This window comes from Archocentrus centrarchus, chromosome 21 (genome assembly GCF_007364275.1).
Source record: "Archocentrus centrarchus isolate MPI-CPG fArcCen1 chromosome 21, fArcCen1, whole genome shotgun sequence".
NCBI classification, from domain to species: Eukaryota; Metazoa; Chordata; class Actinopteri; order Cichliformes; family Cichlidae; genus Archocentrus; species Archocentrus centrarchus.
This window is the reverse complement of record NC_044366.1, coordinates 16,954,490-16,967,981: the sequence shown is the minus strand read 5'-3', so window position 1 is coordinate 16,967,981 and position 13,492 is coordinate 16,954,490. Positions and strand designations below refer to the sequence as shown.

At 39.9% G+C, this 13,492-nt stretch overlaps 1 protein-coding gene across 1 annotated transcript in view; it reads right to left on the bottom strand.

The window, feature by feature from the left end:
• Positions 1 to 13,492, bottom strand: part of slc4a10b (solute carrier family 4 member 10b) — a 30,726-nt gene that overhangs the window by 1,206 nt on the left and 16,028 nt on the right. Inside the window, exons 9-25 of the mRNA XM_030757637.1 lie at positions 9,850 to 10,007; positions 9,660 to 9,747; positions 8,800 to 8,946; positions 7,933 to 8,036; positions 7,354 to 7,528; positions 7,068 to 7,201; positions 6,636 to 6,881; positions 6,419 to 6,524; positions 5,873 to 6,034; positions 5,517 to 5,630; positions 3,728 to 3,889; positions 3,367 to 3,618; positions 3,182 to 3,250; positions 2,003 to 2,176; positions 1,614 to 1,733; positions 1,450 to 1,517; positions 1,245 to 1,344 (exon numbers count right to left, since the gene is read on the bottom strand). Coding sequence (XP_030613497.1) covers positions 1,269 to 1,344; positions 1,450 to 1,517; positions 1,614 to 1,733; positions 2,003 to 2,176; positions 3,182 to 3,250; positions 3,367 to 3,618; positions 3,728 to 3,889; positions 5,517 to 5,630; positions 5,873 to 6,034; positions 6,419 to 6,524; positions 6,636 to 6,881; positions 7,068 to 7,201; positions 7,354 to 7,528; positions 7,933 to 8,036; positions 8,800 to 8,946; positions 9,660 to 9,747; positions 9,850 to 10,007 — 2,355 coding nt within the window. The 3' untranslated portion in view covers positions 1,245 to 1,268. The remainder of the gene's footprint in view (positions 1 to 1,244; positions 1,345 to 1,449; positions 1,518 to 1,613; positions 1,734 to 2,002; positions 2,177 to 3,181; positions 3,251 to 3,366; positions 3,619 to 3,727; positions 3,890 to 5,516; positions 5,631 to 5,872; positions 6,035 to 6,418; positions 6,525 to 6,635; positions 6,882 to 7,067; positions 7,202 to 7,353; positions 7,529 to 7,932; positions 8,037 to 8,799; positions 8,947 to 9,659; positions 9,748 to 9,849; positions 10,008 to 13,492) is intronic.

Sequence of the window (13,492 nt, the reverse complement as noted above, 5' to 3'; positions counted from 1 at the left end):
AGTGTCATTCACAAGGTCTGGCGCCCTCTGTCATCCAAAGCAGGACATAATTGGGCCGATATTGTGCTGTCTGAACCCAGCATAAATTCATGAGTTTCAAAGTTGCTGGTAGGTAGGTTTGTTTACCCTTGGGCAAAACTAGTGAAAGTTAGAGGATACAATGTGAAGAGAACTCAAGAGATTGGGACTAAGCAAGTAAAAGCGACGGCTACAGCTCAGGCAGTAGAGCCGGTTGTCTATTAATCGGGAGGTTGGTGGTTTGATCCCTAGATCCTCCAGTCTGCATGGGCAACATACTGAACCCTGAGTTGTCCCTGATGCAGTCATTGGAGTGTGAATGTTAGACAGAGTGTCTAGGCATAGAATGAAAGTCTGTCTGAGTGAATGAGGGTTGCAGTAAAAAGCACTTATGCTCAGTTAGAGTGGAAAAGTGTTTTATAAATACCAGTTCAGTCCATTTAGCCCTAAGAAAACCACTTAATAGTGAAGTTAATCGGGAAAAAATGCTTCAATTTGCTAGGGACACTGGAGCAATGGTTAAAAGGTCATGTGGTTCCAGATTGATTGGTGCATCAAGGTAAAAAGAGAGGTGGATAAAGTGATGCGCCCATCATGCCTAGTGCACACAGAATAAGTCTGCGGGTCAGTGTTATGATCCGGGAGTACTTCAGTTGGTCAGGTTTAGGTGAGGTCAGGTGACTACCTGAATTTCTGAATGACCAGGTTTTTCCATCAATAGATTTTTTTTTTTTTCTTCCTTGATGGCATGGCCATATTCCAAGATGTTACTGCCAGGATTTACTGAGCTCAAATTGTGAAAGAATGTTCAGAGAGCATGAGACATCATTTTCACACATGGACTGGCCATCCAGACCTTAACCCTATTGAGAATCATTTGGGATCTGTAGGAGGAGACTTTACACCACGGTCCGATTCTCCCATCATCAGTACGAGATCTTGCCGAAAAATGAATGTATCTCTGGGCAAATAAATGCTGTGGTGTTGCATAAGCTTATGAAAACAATGCCACAGTGAAAGGCAATCCAACAAAATATTCAAGTTTTTTTTTTTTTGTTTTTTTTTTGGGCCTTTCTCAAATAATTTCTTAAAATGATTATTTTAAATCGTAAAATCCTGAAACCTAAATGAATTAATTGTCAGTGGGTTCTGCATCATTGTCAGGGTTAAACTAACTGAGAGCGCTGATGAGTTTACTGCAAATGTAATAAAGAAAATAGTCTTACATATTGTTTTCTTTCTTAAATGTCTCAGCCACTGGAATTCCAAGTATTTCCAAAAGAACCTTTGGACATTTCATCTGTGATGTTGATGATGGGTATTCCTCTGAAAAACATAGCACACAAATTAACATATATATCCCACATGAAGTGGCATTTAGAAATTTTTGGACATTTGCAAAAATATGTAAATGTTACCCCTAAAACTTACTTATACCCTTCTAATGGCACTTGCACTACTTGGTCATCTTCTGCCAATATACTCTGCTCCTCTTCCTCCTGAAGGTTGAATAAATAACAGCAACTCAGTTTAGATCCATGCAAATTGTAATAAAATATTAGTACACAGTCATTTGTTTAGGAGGGCAATAACACCTCTTCAGCGTCCTCAAGTTTCTTTTTCTTGCTTTCTGGCATGAGGTCATCCAACCAGCTTAGCTCTCGCTTAGTAAAGATACAGTCCATCAATTTCCTGATAAACACCAAAGCCAACACCTGCAGAATTGTCAAAGAAGCACAAACAGATGGTTCTAGGAAAATCCAACTTTAATAAGGAAGGACACTGTGCTGAGATTTAGATTTATTTATTTAAATATGAAGCAAATCATTTTAGAAAAGTGGCACATACAGTATTTTTGACCATGTTCATTAAGATTTTCACAAACACTTTTCCCATTTTGGTTTTCCTAAAGGTTCCCGCTCTGACAAGTTTCTTTGGATGCGAGTAAAATGTGTACTGCCTGTGTATCAGACCGTTTTCTCACCATCATAGGAAAAACAATAGCAGCCCTGGAGGTCTTGATGACCCACAGAAGAACCAAACAGGTGAGCTGGATGATGGTGAAGAGGTGCACCTTCCTCAGGGGTACGTGTCGTAAGTAGATGAAATCTGGCTGGTGCTTAGCTGGCATTCCGAACAATCTGAGACGGTCAAAGAACTGCGAAGGAAAGATCACAAACCCTTCTTATTTTTCTCTCGATGAATAAAGAAATCCAAATGTGAGCCTTATTGCCATAAAATTACAACACGTGGCAGGTTAAAGGGTTTAAAAAATATACATATTAATCCCTATCTGCAGCTCTGGCGACCTTTCGTAATCTTACATCTCATCATTTTAGTTTTAAAGTCAGATGTTTTATGTATGGTTGAGTCCGCTATAATCAGCCCAGAAGCAGCAGGCAGTTGTTTTAACCCTCCAACATACACTTTTTCCCATTTTCCATTAAGGAGCTTTAAGGTTATTTTAATCTGCTTCCTCTCTGACTGAGAGCATCAGCTGTCCCAAGTATTTTACTAAATCTTTACAATCACTATACTTAGAAAATTTGAGCAAGGTTCAGATGCACAGCACAAGTTTGGGACCAACCTATAGATAGAACAGCCCCCCCCCCCTTTTTTTTTTTTCTTTTTTTTTGAGGTCACACAACTAAGCTTATATAAACCTAAAATACACTGCCTCTTAAGCATCAAAAGGCAAACAGACTAGACTCCTGACAAGCTGGTGCAGAAAGTCTAACACTAAACAAGGTAAAAGTTGTTGTGTAGCAACAATAAAGCAAACCACTGAAATGAGTTTTAAAAAGGCAACTGTTAAAAATAGTGAAAATAAAACACTATTTTAGTGTGTTCCCATCTTTAAGTGATGGGAACACACTAGAGACCAATTAACTCGTCTTATCTGGGCAACGAGACAATATGGAGGCGATCCCCTATGACGGCTAGCAAGAATGTAAAGCCTACACAAATTATCCTATAGGAAAAATAACACATAACCTACCAACTTTCCAACATGTAGATAACGCTTACAGTTTAAGTATGTACAAAAATAATTAGCTAAAGTTAAAGAAATATTATTAGAATTTATAATCAGGTTTTCACACATAGAAATGCATACTTTTACCAAATAAATTACATATTACTGTGAAATTGCAATAAATTTTACCTGAATGCCTCTGAGAGAAGATGCTCCCATATAAAGGAATACTCCATACAACACAGGCATAGGTATGAACTGAAGAATAACAATAGAAAAACATATTATATACAGTTACTGAGGGGTATTTCAAGTCCCATTTAATACTACTGAAAACAGACAAATACCAAAATGACTTAAAATGAGTGCCTCACCTTGAGCACCGATGTCATGAAGACCGAGCAGCCCATGAGGATAAAGATCATGAGCCCAGTAAATCGCTGCTCTCTGATACCAAGAAACTTGGGCTGCTCCCCCGGAGCTGAGCACTCTGATTCAAGTTTGAGGCTGTTGACATGGGTGATAGAGAGGACGGTGGCTGCTACAAACCATGGCAACCCCATCAAAGAGCAAACACCTAGCATTATCCCAACCATGAATAGATCTAGATGGTATCCACAGCCTTTCTAGAGAGGGGAGATACCAGTTAATAAAGTTGAAGTTAAGCAGTTTTGATGCAGTTCAGCAAGATACCATTCAAGTGATCTGCTGTGTGCAGCCAAAGCAGGAAAGTACCTTGAGTTTGTGTTCCTTTCTGTTGATTATGACAGCTGTGATCTGCTGATCCATGAAAATGAGGATGGTACAAAGCATAGCTGGGACCACTGTTATGACTGCTGTCCACCAGGGGTTAGGCCCCAGCGGGTTGATGAACCAACCTCTATCATCTCTGGTTGGCTGATAAGAAAATACTGCTTTTGGTTAGATGATTATCTTATAATAGCATTCACATGTCATTTATTTACCCTCATTATACAAAGTTTAAGATTAATCTCAAAGAACATCTCTTGAAAAATGGATGGATTGTTGGATGGATGGATGGAGGGATGGATCGATGGATGGATGGATGAAGGAAGGAAGGAAGGTGTTATTTGAAGATAGTACAAGACAACAACTCAAAATTACAACTGACCATTTTTGCCATTTTATCCTAATTTTGTGTTTGACTCTATCAGCATTTGAGGAAAATAATTGCTATAGAAAGTTTGGGAATGTTTTCCATTGCTTTCTCACTTGATGTAGGATTTCAACAGCTCAGTAATATATGGCCTTCTTTGTTATATGGTCCTTTTCATTATGTGCCCACTAATTATCAAAGAGACATATTAACACAGAATCCAGTGTAGCCATGCTTTTGTAATAAACTGTTGGTTGGCATTGTCTCATTGAAAAAAAAAAAAGCAAGGACTTCCCCTGACAAAGGCTCAGTCTGAATGGTGGCATACTTTCCTCCAAAACCCGTAGATTTCATATAGGTATTAATCATGCCCTCACAGCATTCAAGTAACCCATGCCATATGCACTAATGCACATATACAGTATGCACTTTAGCATTGTCTTGCTGAGATAATGCGAAAGTCTTCTGTATGCTAAAGTCTTACTGAGACTTCAGCATACAGAAGACTTCTTTTTCCTGGAAAAATAAAGTCTTCTATATGGGAGCAAAACCTGCATATACCTTTTAGCATTGATGGTTTCTTTTCACAGACAGGTGGTTTCTCTCTTCTTTCTCTCCTGCAGGGTCCATTTATTCCAGATAGAATTTAAAATTTCTATTCATCCGAGCACAGAACAGTTTTCTTCTTTCCCTCAGTCCATTTTAAATAAGCTTAGATCCAGAGAAAACAGCAGCATTTCTTAATCATGTTCACATTGTATGATAGAGCTTTACCCTGCATTTGTGGATGTCATAACAAACTGTGTTCACAGACAATGATTTCTGGTGAGTTCTCATGAGCTCATGTGGCGATTTCCATGAAAGAATCATGCCTGTGTTTAATGCAGTGCTGCCTGAGGGCCTGAAACTCCAATACTGATTTTTAACTTTGTCAGCTGTGCCCAGGGATTCGTCCAGATTCCCAGAATCTGTTGATGATATTATGTACTGTAGATGAAAGTCTTCACAAGTTTATGTTGAGGAACATTATTTTGTTCTGTAAATTTACAATTTACAGTTTTTTGCAGATTTGCTGAAGTTCTGTACATCTTTACTTCTGTGCCTCTCTAAGATGCTCTTTTTACACCCAGTCATGTTATTGACTATATAGTGCAAGTTAACCTAATTAGTTGCCAAATGTTCCTCCAGCTGTTTATTTTTACTACCACTTACTTTTCCAGCCTTTTGTTGTCCCCATCCCAAATTTTCTGTTTTTATTTACATTTTACAGAGAGTCCCAAATTTTTTGGGATTGGGGTTGTGTATGGATATATGTTCTGTTTTGAGATAGACTTCTGTGTATTTACTCTTTAACACAGAAGGTAGAATCAGCCAAACTGGACAATTTATTTTTGTGCTTTGACTCACCTTAAACACACTGGGAACTTTCAGCTTTGGAGAGGGGATCCCTAAGGCATAGTCAACCAAGACCATGGTTAGGATAGTGATGAAAACAGCAAAGTCGCTGATAACAGACCTGACCTAAAAAAAAAAGGGGGGGGGTGTAAAAATGACTTCAAACATACATTTATTGGTTTCACTTTTTCTGCTTAATAGAATACATAATTCACAACCTTTCAGTTTTGCCCTTGTCATCATGCTATACTTATGTATGACCACTAGAGTGTGCCACTGCATTGTGCTACACGACTAAAGACATGATAAGTTAGTGATAAGTTAATGATGGTACACTATTGTAACTGATAACACATCGTGGACAGTACCTTAGTGGGAAAGTAGTTGCTGAACTTGAACTCTTTGAGGAAAGCTGACATGAAGACTGTGGAAAAGAAGAGAATGACACACCAGAAGAGAACGTCAGGCACGTAGGGTCCATACGGTCCACAGGCGCTGCCCACAAACTCCCCACGATTTTTAACACAGTCCTGCATGGGAGAACAGGGCAGAATTAATCATTCTGGCAACAAAAGACTCCACAGACAGGGTTTATGAGCTCCCATGTCCACCAAAAACTTTGAAAAAATGTGCTTTTATAGTGATTTGCAGTGCAGTTTGAGTAATCCAATATAATCCAGCACACATGCCCTTAATCTCTTCTATTTAGCTTCCTCCATCTGGAAGAGCGTGCCACTTTAAGGTGGAAAACCTAAATAAATGCTTTTCAAACTTGTCCCCGTGGAAATCTGTGTTTTAATCTGTCTTATGCATATAAAACCAACATGACTGACAGATCTGTTCAAGTTTTATTTTTTATTTAATTTTATTTTTTTCATTATTGGTTTTAATACTTTTCAGTGAGACTGTAGTACCTGGACCTCCAGTGCTTCCCAATAGATTTCTGAGGCAGTGATGTTGTTCGTCTCCCAATACTTCAGGGTGCCATTGGTGGGGTCAGAAGGCTCAACGCATGAACATCTGTGATAGAACATGAGCATCTGGGTAACTTAATAATCCCTCATTATGGATTTACTGTATGGCCGTGAAATGTTCAAACAGCCCACGCTTTGAGAATCAATGTCCACTTACGAGTACAAGGTGAGTTTGTCCAGGTTGTTGTTCTTGTTAAAGGGATAGTGTTTTCCCAGGTGGAAAAGTTTCTCCAAGGCCTCGTAGATGAAAATGATGCAGATGAGTGAGGCAAAGGCTTCCTCTGTAAAACGCGTGATGTAACAAACGAGGGAACTGGCGTCTGTGGCCACCAGCAGAATACAGAGGAAGGCTGTCCACAGACCAATACAGGTCCTCAGTGAGAGATAGGACAAGCCATACTCCCTATGTGGAGATTAACAAGGAGGGAAAAAAAATTGTACTCGCTGAAATATTGTGAATTGGAGGAAAATTGATATTAAACTAAAACAATGGTTTTGGTCCACAAGATCAAATTATAGCTAGTATATTCATTTTCACATCAAACAATGTAACAAAAGAAAATCTGTCATTTGTCAAGGAAAAACATACTTGCAGAATTTGAACAATATCTTTTCAAAAACAAGCACAGGCCCAGTGCTTCCCAGAATGGTAAGTGGCTGCCCAGCAAACAGGGAATAGGCAATTCCAGTCAGTGAGGCTCCAAATAGTGACTCAATTGCACTCTGGGGGATGGGAAAGGACAAAGAAATTACTAATGGATATATATCCTGAAAAGGTTTCATCATATTGAACTAGAGAGGTGTATTTTGCTATGGTGTAAAGCTAGTCTTGGCAGAACAGTGTGAACATTTAGAGGTAAAGGCAGGTGATTTACTACGCGTCCTTCTGTTGCCTCGCCCAGTAGTCCTCCAAAGGTGATGACAGGGGACATGCAGGCACAGTAGAGGAATAGGAAAGAGGCGACACACTGCAAACTAAAAGCATCAGTGTAGTCGGACAGGTAGTGAGGGGCCTTGCGCTTGATGTCTAAAATGAGACCACCAAACCACCTGGGAAAATAAAGAAATAAATAAATATCAGTGTCAATATTCTGAGGTTTTCATTTTGACACTTTTATTCCCTTAAATGAGCTAGGATTTTTTTTGCCCCCTAACTTGCTTTCCTTTCTCTGCCTCCTTCCCAGTGCTCAACTATAGTGATAGGTCCCCATGATGGAAAAAGTCTCTCTGCACAAACTGAGATCTGGAGATAGAATGTTTCTATGGAAACCACTTCATCACTGCAACTGCAGACCAAGTTTCTCCAGGAACAGCCGAATAGCACTACATTTGGTAGAAGCAGAAATAATCCAACTTCACGTCTTGCTGTATCCCTGCAGGACATCTTCATTTACTGGTGATCACAGTTCACTTTAACCTAAAACTCTGTGTTTGTCATTTCCTGTGTGATTCACCTTCCGGTACGCTGCAGTTCTGGACCGCCATGGCCGCCATGCTCTTCTTCTTCATCTCCCTCTACTAATCCATTTGGTAAAATGTTGCTTTTCTTCCTTTTTTCCTGTTTAGCAAACAAGGCACAAATGATGCATAGCATTAGTTTAAGCAGGTCAAAAGTCAAGCTCAGTTGCAATTCCAGCACATGTCAGCTGATGGCTCATCTGATACGCTTCTATACATCCAAATGGTAAAGCTCATGTAGGGTGCACTATGTAAGCTGCTTTAACCTGCTCACAGTGGCTGTGCGTCTGCAAGCCCTTCATGTTCTGTCTGACTTAATCAATATCATATCTGTTGTCACTGAACCCTGCTCTCTTTCTGTGCTGGAGTCTTGCTATTGTTTTCCCTGTAAGGGTGACGAGGTTCCACAACAGAACCATACTGCCAGATGGGTCATTCAGTGAAAAATCATTTGGCTTCATGTTCTCCCACCTGAAACCTCATATTCTTCTCATGATTCCTTCATGGCTAGATGATGAGCCTGGTGTCAAGATGTAGATAAAAAGGAGATCCATCACATGCTGTAACTTGTTTTGACTTCAAATTGACCCAAAATTTAGAAAACTGATTTTAAAAAATGTAAAGGTTTCTATTGAAGCATTGAAAAATCCCATGATACTGATACTCATAGATGATTTTAGAAAAAAAAACATTCTGGGAAAAAACAAACAATAATAAGCTTTTGGCTTTATATTGTGTAGCTTATGGTGAGTGTAAAATTGGTTTCCTTGCAGTTTTTCACAGAGCTTAAATGTGTTTTTCAGCCCTAATAATTTTATGTAGCTATCTCAAAGCAGCAACCAATGGGTAAAACTCATACCAACCTGAGAAGGTACATTTTTTGGTGGCTCTATCCGTATGGATGGGTCCCATTCTCCAGGAGGCAGGACTGTCACTTGGTCAAGGAATTCATCGATACCAGCAATTATATCATTCCGGTCTTTAGCTTTATAGGCAACATCATGGAAAACCTGCAAACAGAAAGTTTATGTACTCCATTTTTGTGTGGTGCAGTGTGCGTGCTGCGCTGTGTGATGAAAAGTCATCACTCATGCTTAGGGACAGTTTACATCAACCTCACCTTTGGATTACCTTAAGCTCATATAAAGCTGTGAAGCTCACACTATACAAACTCCAAATAGACACAATTAAGTGCATTTATTCTGTGTGTTATTTTATTTATTTTTATATAGCTTTTAATTTTGTTTCTTTTTCTTTTCAAATTGCTTATCATTGTATGGTATTTATTTTGTTTTATTGCATTTAGCTCTGCCTTATAATCTACCTTATAACCTGCATGAAAGGGGCTGCATAAATTAAATTTGACTGACTTATCGATGCTTTTTTTTCCAGTGCGCTTATAATTAAGTTCAGATTTTCTCTTCCACAGTTATAACGGATGACAGCATAAAATCCAGACAAAAAGGAGGTCACAGGGGCTGAGTAATCACCAAGAGCATGTCATTAAAGCTGAGCTGTACTTCACGCTGAGAAATGTTCCATCACTTTTTGAAATTTGTTGAGTTCTGCTGGGCTGTGAATTTATGCAAAGTGCCTGCAGAAACTCTGAATATGACATCTGGTTGACATTTACACCAATCTACCCACTTCTTCAAAACAGTAATGAATAAATAAACTTTCAGGATGATAACTTGGTAATATGTCTCTCTTGGAGAATTCTTACCTCATCTGTCATGAGTGTCGCAATAGATCTCCCAATCTCATGATACTGAGACCCTCTACCCATGGGTCCTAGGAGAATAAATAAAAACCTAGAGGCAAAAACAAAGCAATTTTAATTCACTGTCAAATCAAATGTAGCCAGTTTCTTTCTGTGATGTTGAACTGGTGTAGGTAAATGAGCCTGTGGTAACCTTGTGGCAATTGGGACTTCAGCCAACCCACTAAGCAGAACTGCCGGGGAAAGGCGGACAAACGCCACCACTGGCTTGTTCAGGAATTCCAGCTCGCCCACTAACACATTACAGGCCTCGGCTCCTGGTGGGATCTTCTTCATGAAATGAATGTCTATCTGAAAGAGGGCACAAAGTACAGTGCTTAAAATATCATGCATGGTTAGCTCAACATCTAAACAGGTCTGACTATAAGAATGGTTTGAAAATAGTGGGACCATGTAGCATTTCTGCATTTAAGTAATTATTTTTATTATAGTTTACCTTCATAATGAGCCCCACATGTAAGAATTTAAATGTCATCCAGTCTAAATACAGTCAAGTTGCCCAGGTTTTGTGTGTCACAGGTCATAACAGTCAAATTAGTTGCAGATGAGCAAGTGAAATATTACAAAACACTGTTTAAAAAACAAATATTACTTTGATCTGTTGCATAATAACTCATAAAGCTAGGTTATTTTTCATTTCCAAGGAAATAAGATGCCTAATAGCATATAAAACCTGCTCCTGACTGTAAAAATAATCCTCTTTTAGTCGCTTTATCCTTTGTTGTAGGTAGTTTTGTTTTAGGGGGGGGGTTTCTATATTACTGGGCAGTTGCTAGTGGTGATACAAACAGGAAATGTGGGGTGAGGCAAAAGATTTTAATATGCAAAACAGGGACAGTTACTGCAGGTCGCATGTGCTGCAACCATTCAGGTACCGGAGTGCTTTAGTAGCTGCTATATACAGTACCAGTCAAAAGTTTGGACACATATCCAAACTTTTGACTGGTCTTTAAAACGGAATTGGATAGTACATAAAAAATTGGAAAGGTCGTGATTTTTCCGTGATAATTATGTAGAGATGACAGGAGTGTTGTTTGTTCCTTCAAAGAGTTCATGACTTTAGTGCAGCTAGACTCATCTAAGAGAATTCCTATATGGGTCATGACTTTCATAAACAGTGTAATATTGCTACTTTTTAAAGTTTTAGACTGGAAACTAATTATTCTTTGTGTGTGAAATAAATTTGAAGCTGTAGCTGGAAAATGGATATGGATTATATAAGAAAAATGCTACTGTTAACAATTTTATTTATCTCAATAGTTATAAAAGCGCTGCACATTTTATAACTGTCCCAGTGCACAGTACAAAGCACATGAAACAATTCAGACACTGACCTAGACAACAGGCTGAACTCATATACATTATGCAAACGGTTTCAATGAGGATTTTATTTTTGTCAGTGCTGTGTGTGGTTGTGGTTATTATCTGTGGTGACTGTCTTTTTTGATCCTTAACAGGGTTTATAATCCTAATCCCTTACTAGATGACCTCTCCACTAAAATACCAACAATGACACACAATAAAATAATAGTCGGTTCATAGTCTGGTATGGCATACTTTTTTCATATGTTATATCTATTCTTATGTTCACACTGAACTTCCAGTATTTTGTTACTGTTATCGGCAAATTATGAAGTATTAAATGCATATACAGTATGAGGATGTGGGACCTATGGACTCTTCAACACCCAACATCCAGACTGACATCGAAATAACTAGTAACTCAGAGATCCAACATCCGCAAGAAGCAACTGCTATCAGAACTAGAGATTGATGAGGAACAACACAAATGCTACGGCAAGGGGGAGCCAGGACAACAGGTCAGGTTGGAGAGATCATCATCCCCGCACTCCAAGATTGGGTACCATGCCCAAATAACAACTGGTACATTGAAAACCAGAGCAACTGACCTGAAAGATAAGATCATGGCTAGGCTGGATACCTGGACCCCACCCCACCCCTAGGCCAATTACCAAGACTATGTGAAGTACCCTCTGAAAGTCTACTAGAAGATGCAAATGCAGCACCATGGACAATCCCTACTTCAACCATCACTGAAACCAATCAGTTGCTCCATACCACAGCAACAGCGAGCATTGATATGCTTGGCTATAAGATGAACAGCCACAAGGAGCAGTAGCCTCCATGGAAAAGATGACTAGAGGCTAAGAGCAAGGCAGCATGGAGGAAAGTTAGCCAGCTATCAGAGCTGCAGAAAGGTGAAGAAAGGGGTGCCTAAGAAATACAACAAGCTGTCCATACCTGAGGCCTTAGAAACTGCCAAGCAAAGACACAGCCTTGGTTAACTGCCTGAAGAAGTATACCAGATAGATAGAAGCCAGGAGAATAAACCAGATGTTTATGAACCATCCAAGGTGTACTCTCACTGGCAGGGGAACAATATGAGAACAGCACCTCCACCAAGGCTGGAGACAGAATTATACTGGAAGAGCATATGGGACAAGGATGCAACACAACACCAATGCTCAGTGGCTAGTGATCTAAGAGCAGATCACAGCAACCTCCCTGAACAGGCTCCAGTAACCATCACAGTGGAAGACATCCAAGAAAGAGTCTCAAATATGAAGAGCTGGACAGCACCAGACCCCGACATGATTCACAACTACTGGCTGAAAAACCAAACTGCACTCCATGAGTGCCTGGCAGCACAAATGAACCAGCTGCTAGAGGATAAGACACAGCCAGAATGGCTGACTGAAGGCCAGAAAAACACCAGCTACTGGTAGATAGAGTAGTCACTTGAAACTATAAGACTAGACTGACCAACTTGTACACCCCCTGGATTGATTACAAGAAAGCATATGAATTGATGCCGCACACATGGATCCTGGAATGCCTAGAACTATACAAGATCAACAGGACCCTAAAAGCCTTCATCAGGAATTCAGTGGGAATGCGAACAACGCAAGAGGCCAACTTCAAGCCAATTGCACACGTCACCATCAAGTGCAAAATTTACCAAGGAGATGCTCTCTCCCCACTGTCGTTCTGCATAGGCCTGAACCTCCTCAGCCAGATCATGAACAAGACTGGCTATGGATACAGACTATGGAATGGAGTAAACATCAGCCACCTTCTCTACATGGATGACATCAAGCTGTATGCCAGGAGTGAACCAAGATATCGGTTCACTGATCCACAATACTTGGATCTACAGCAATGACACTGGAATGTCATTCGGACTGGAGAAGTGTAGTCAGATGGTAACAAAGAGAGGAAAGGTAGTCAGGATTGAGTGGATTACACCAGAAAGTAACATTGTAGACACTGAAGACAGGTACAAGCACCTTGGAATCCCACATAAAAATGGGAACCATAAAGAGGCCTCTAGGAAAGCTGCAACTGCTAAGTACCTCCAGAGAGTGAGTGTTAGAACCATTATCCGGCAGATAGAAGAAGTGGCTGATATAGAAAAATCCTACCAATGGCTGGACAAAGCTGGACTGACAGAGATGCCCCTGAGACAATCCAACACATAACAGCAGGGTGCAAGATGCTAGTAGGCAGGTCATACATGGAATGCCATAATCAAGGTGCCGGCATAATATATAGGAACATCTGTGTCGAATATGACCTGGAAGTCCCGAGGTCAAAATGGGATACTCCCCCAAGGGTGGTCAAGAATAACAGAGCTTAGATCCTGTTGGACTTCCAGATACAGACAGACAAACTTGTGATGGCGAACCAACCAGACATAGTAGTGGTGGACAAACAAAGGAAGAAAGCTGTAGTGACAGATGTTGCAATACCAAGTG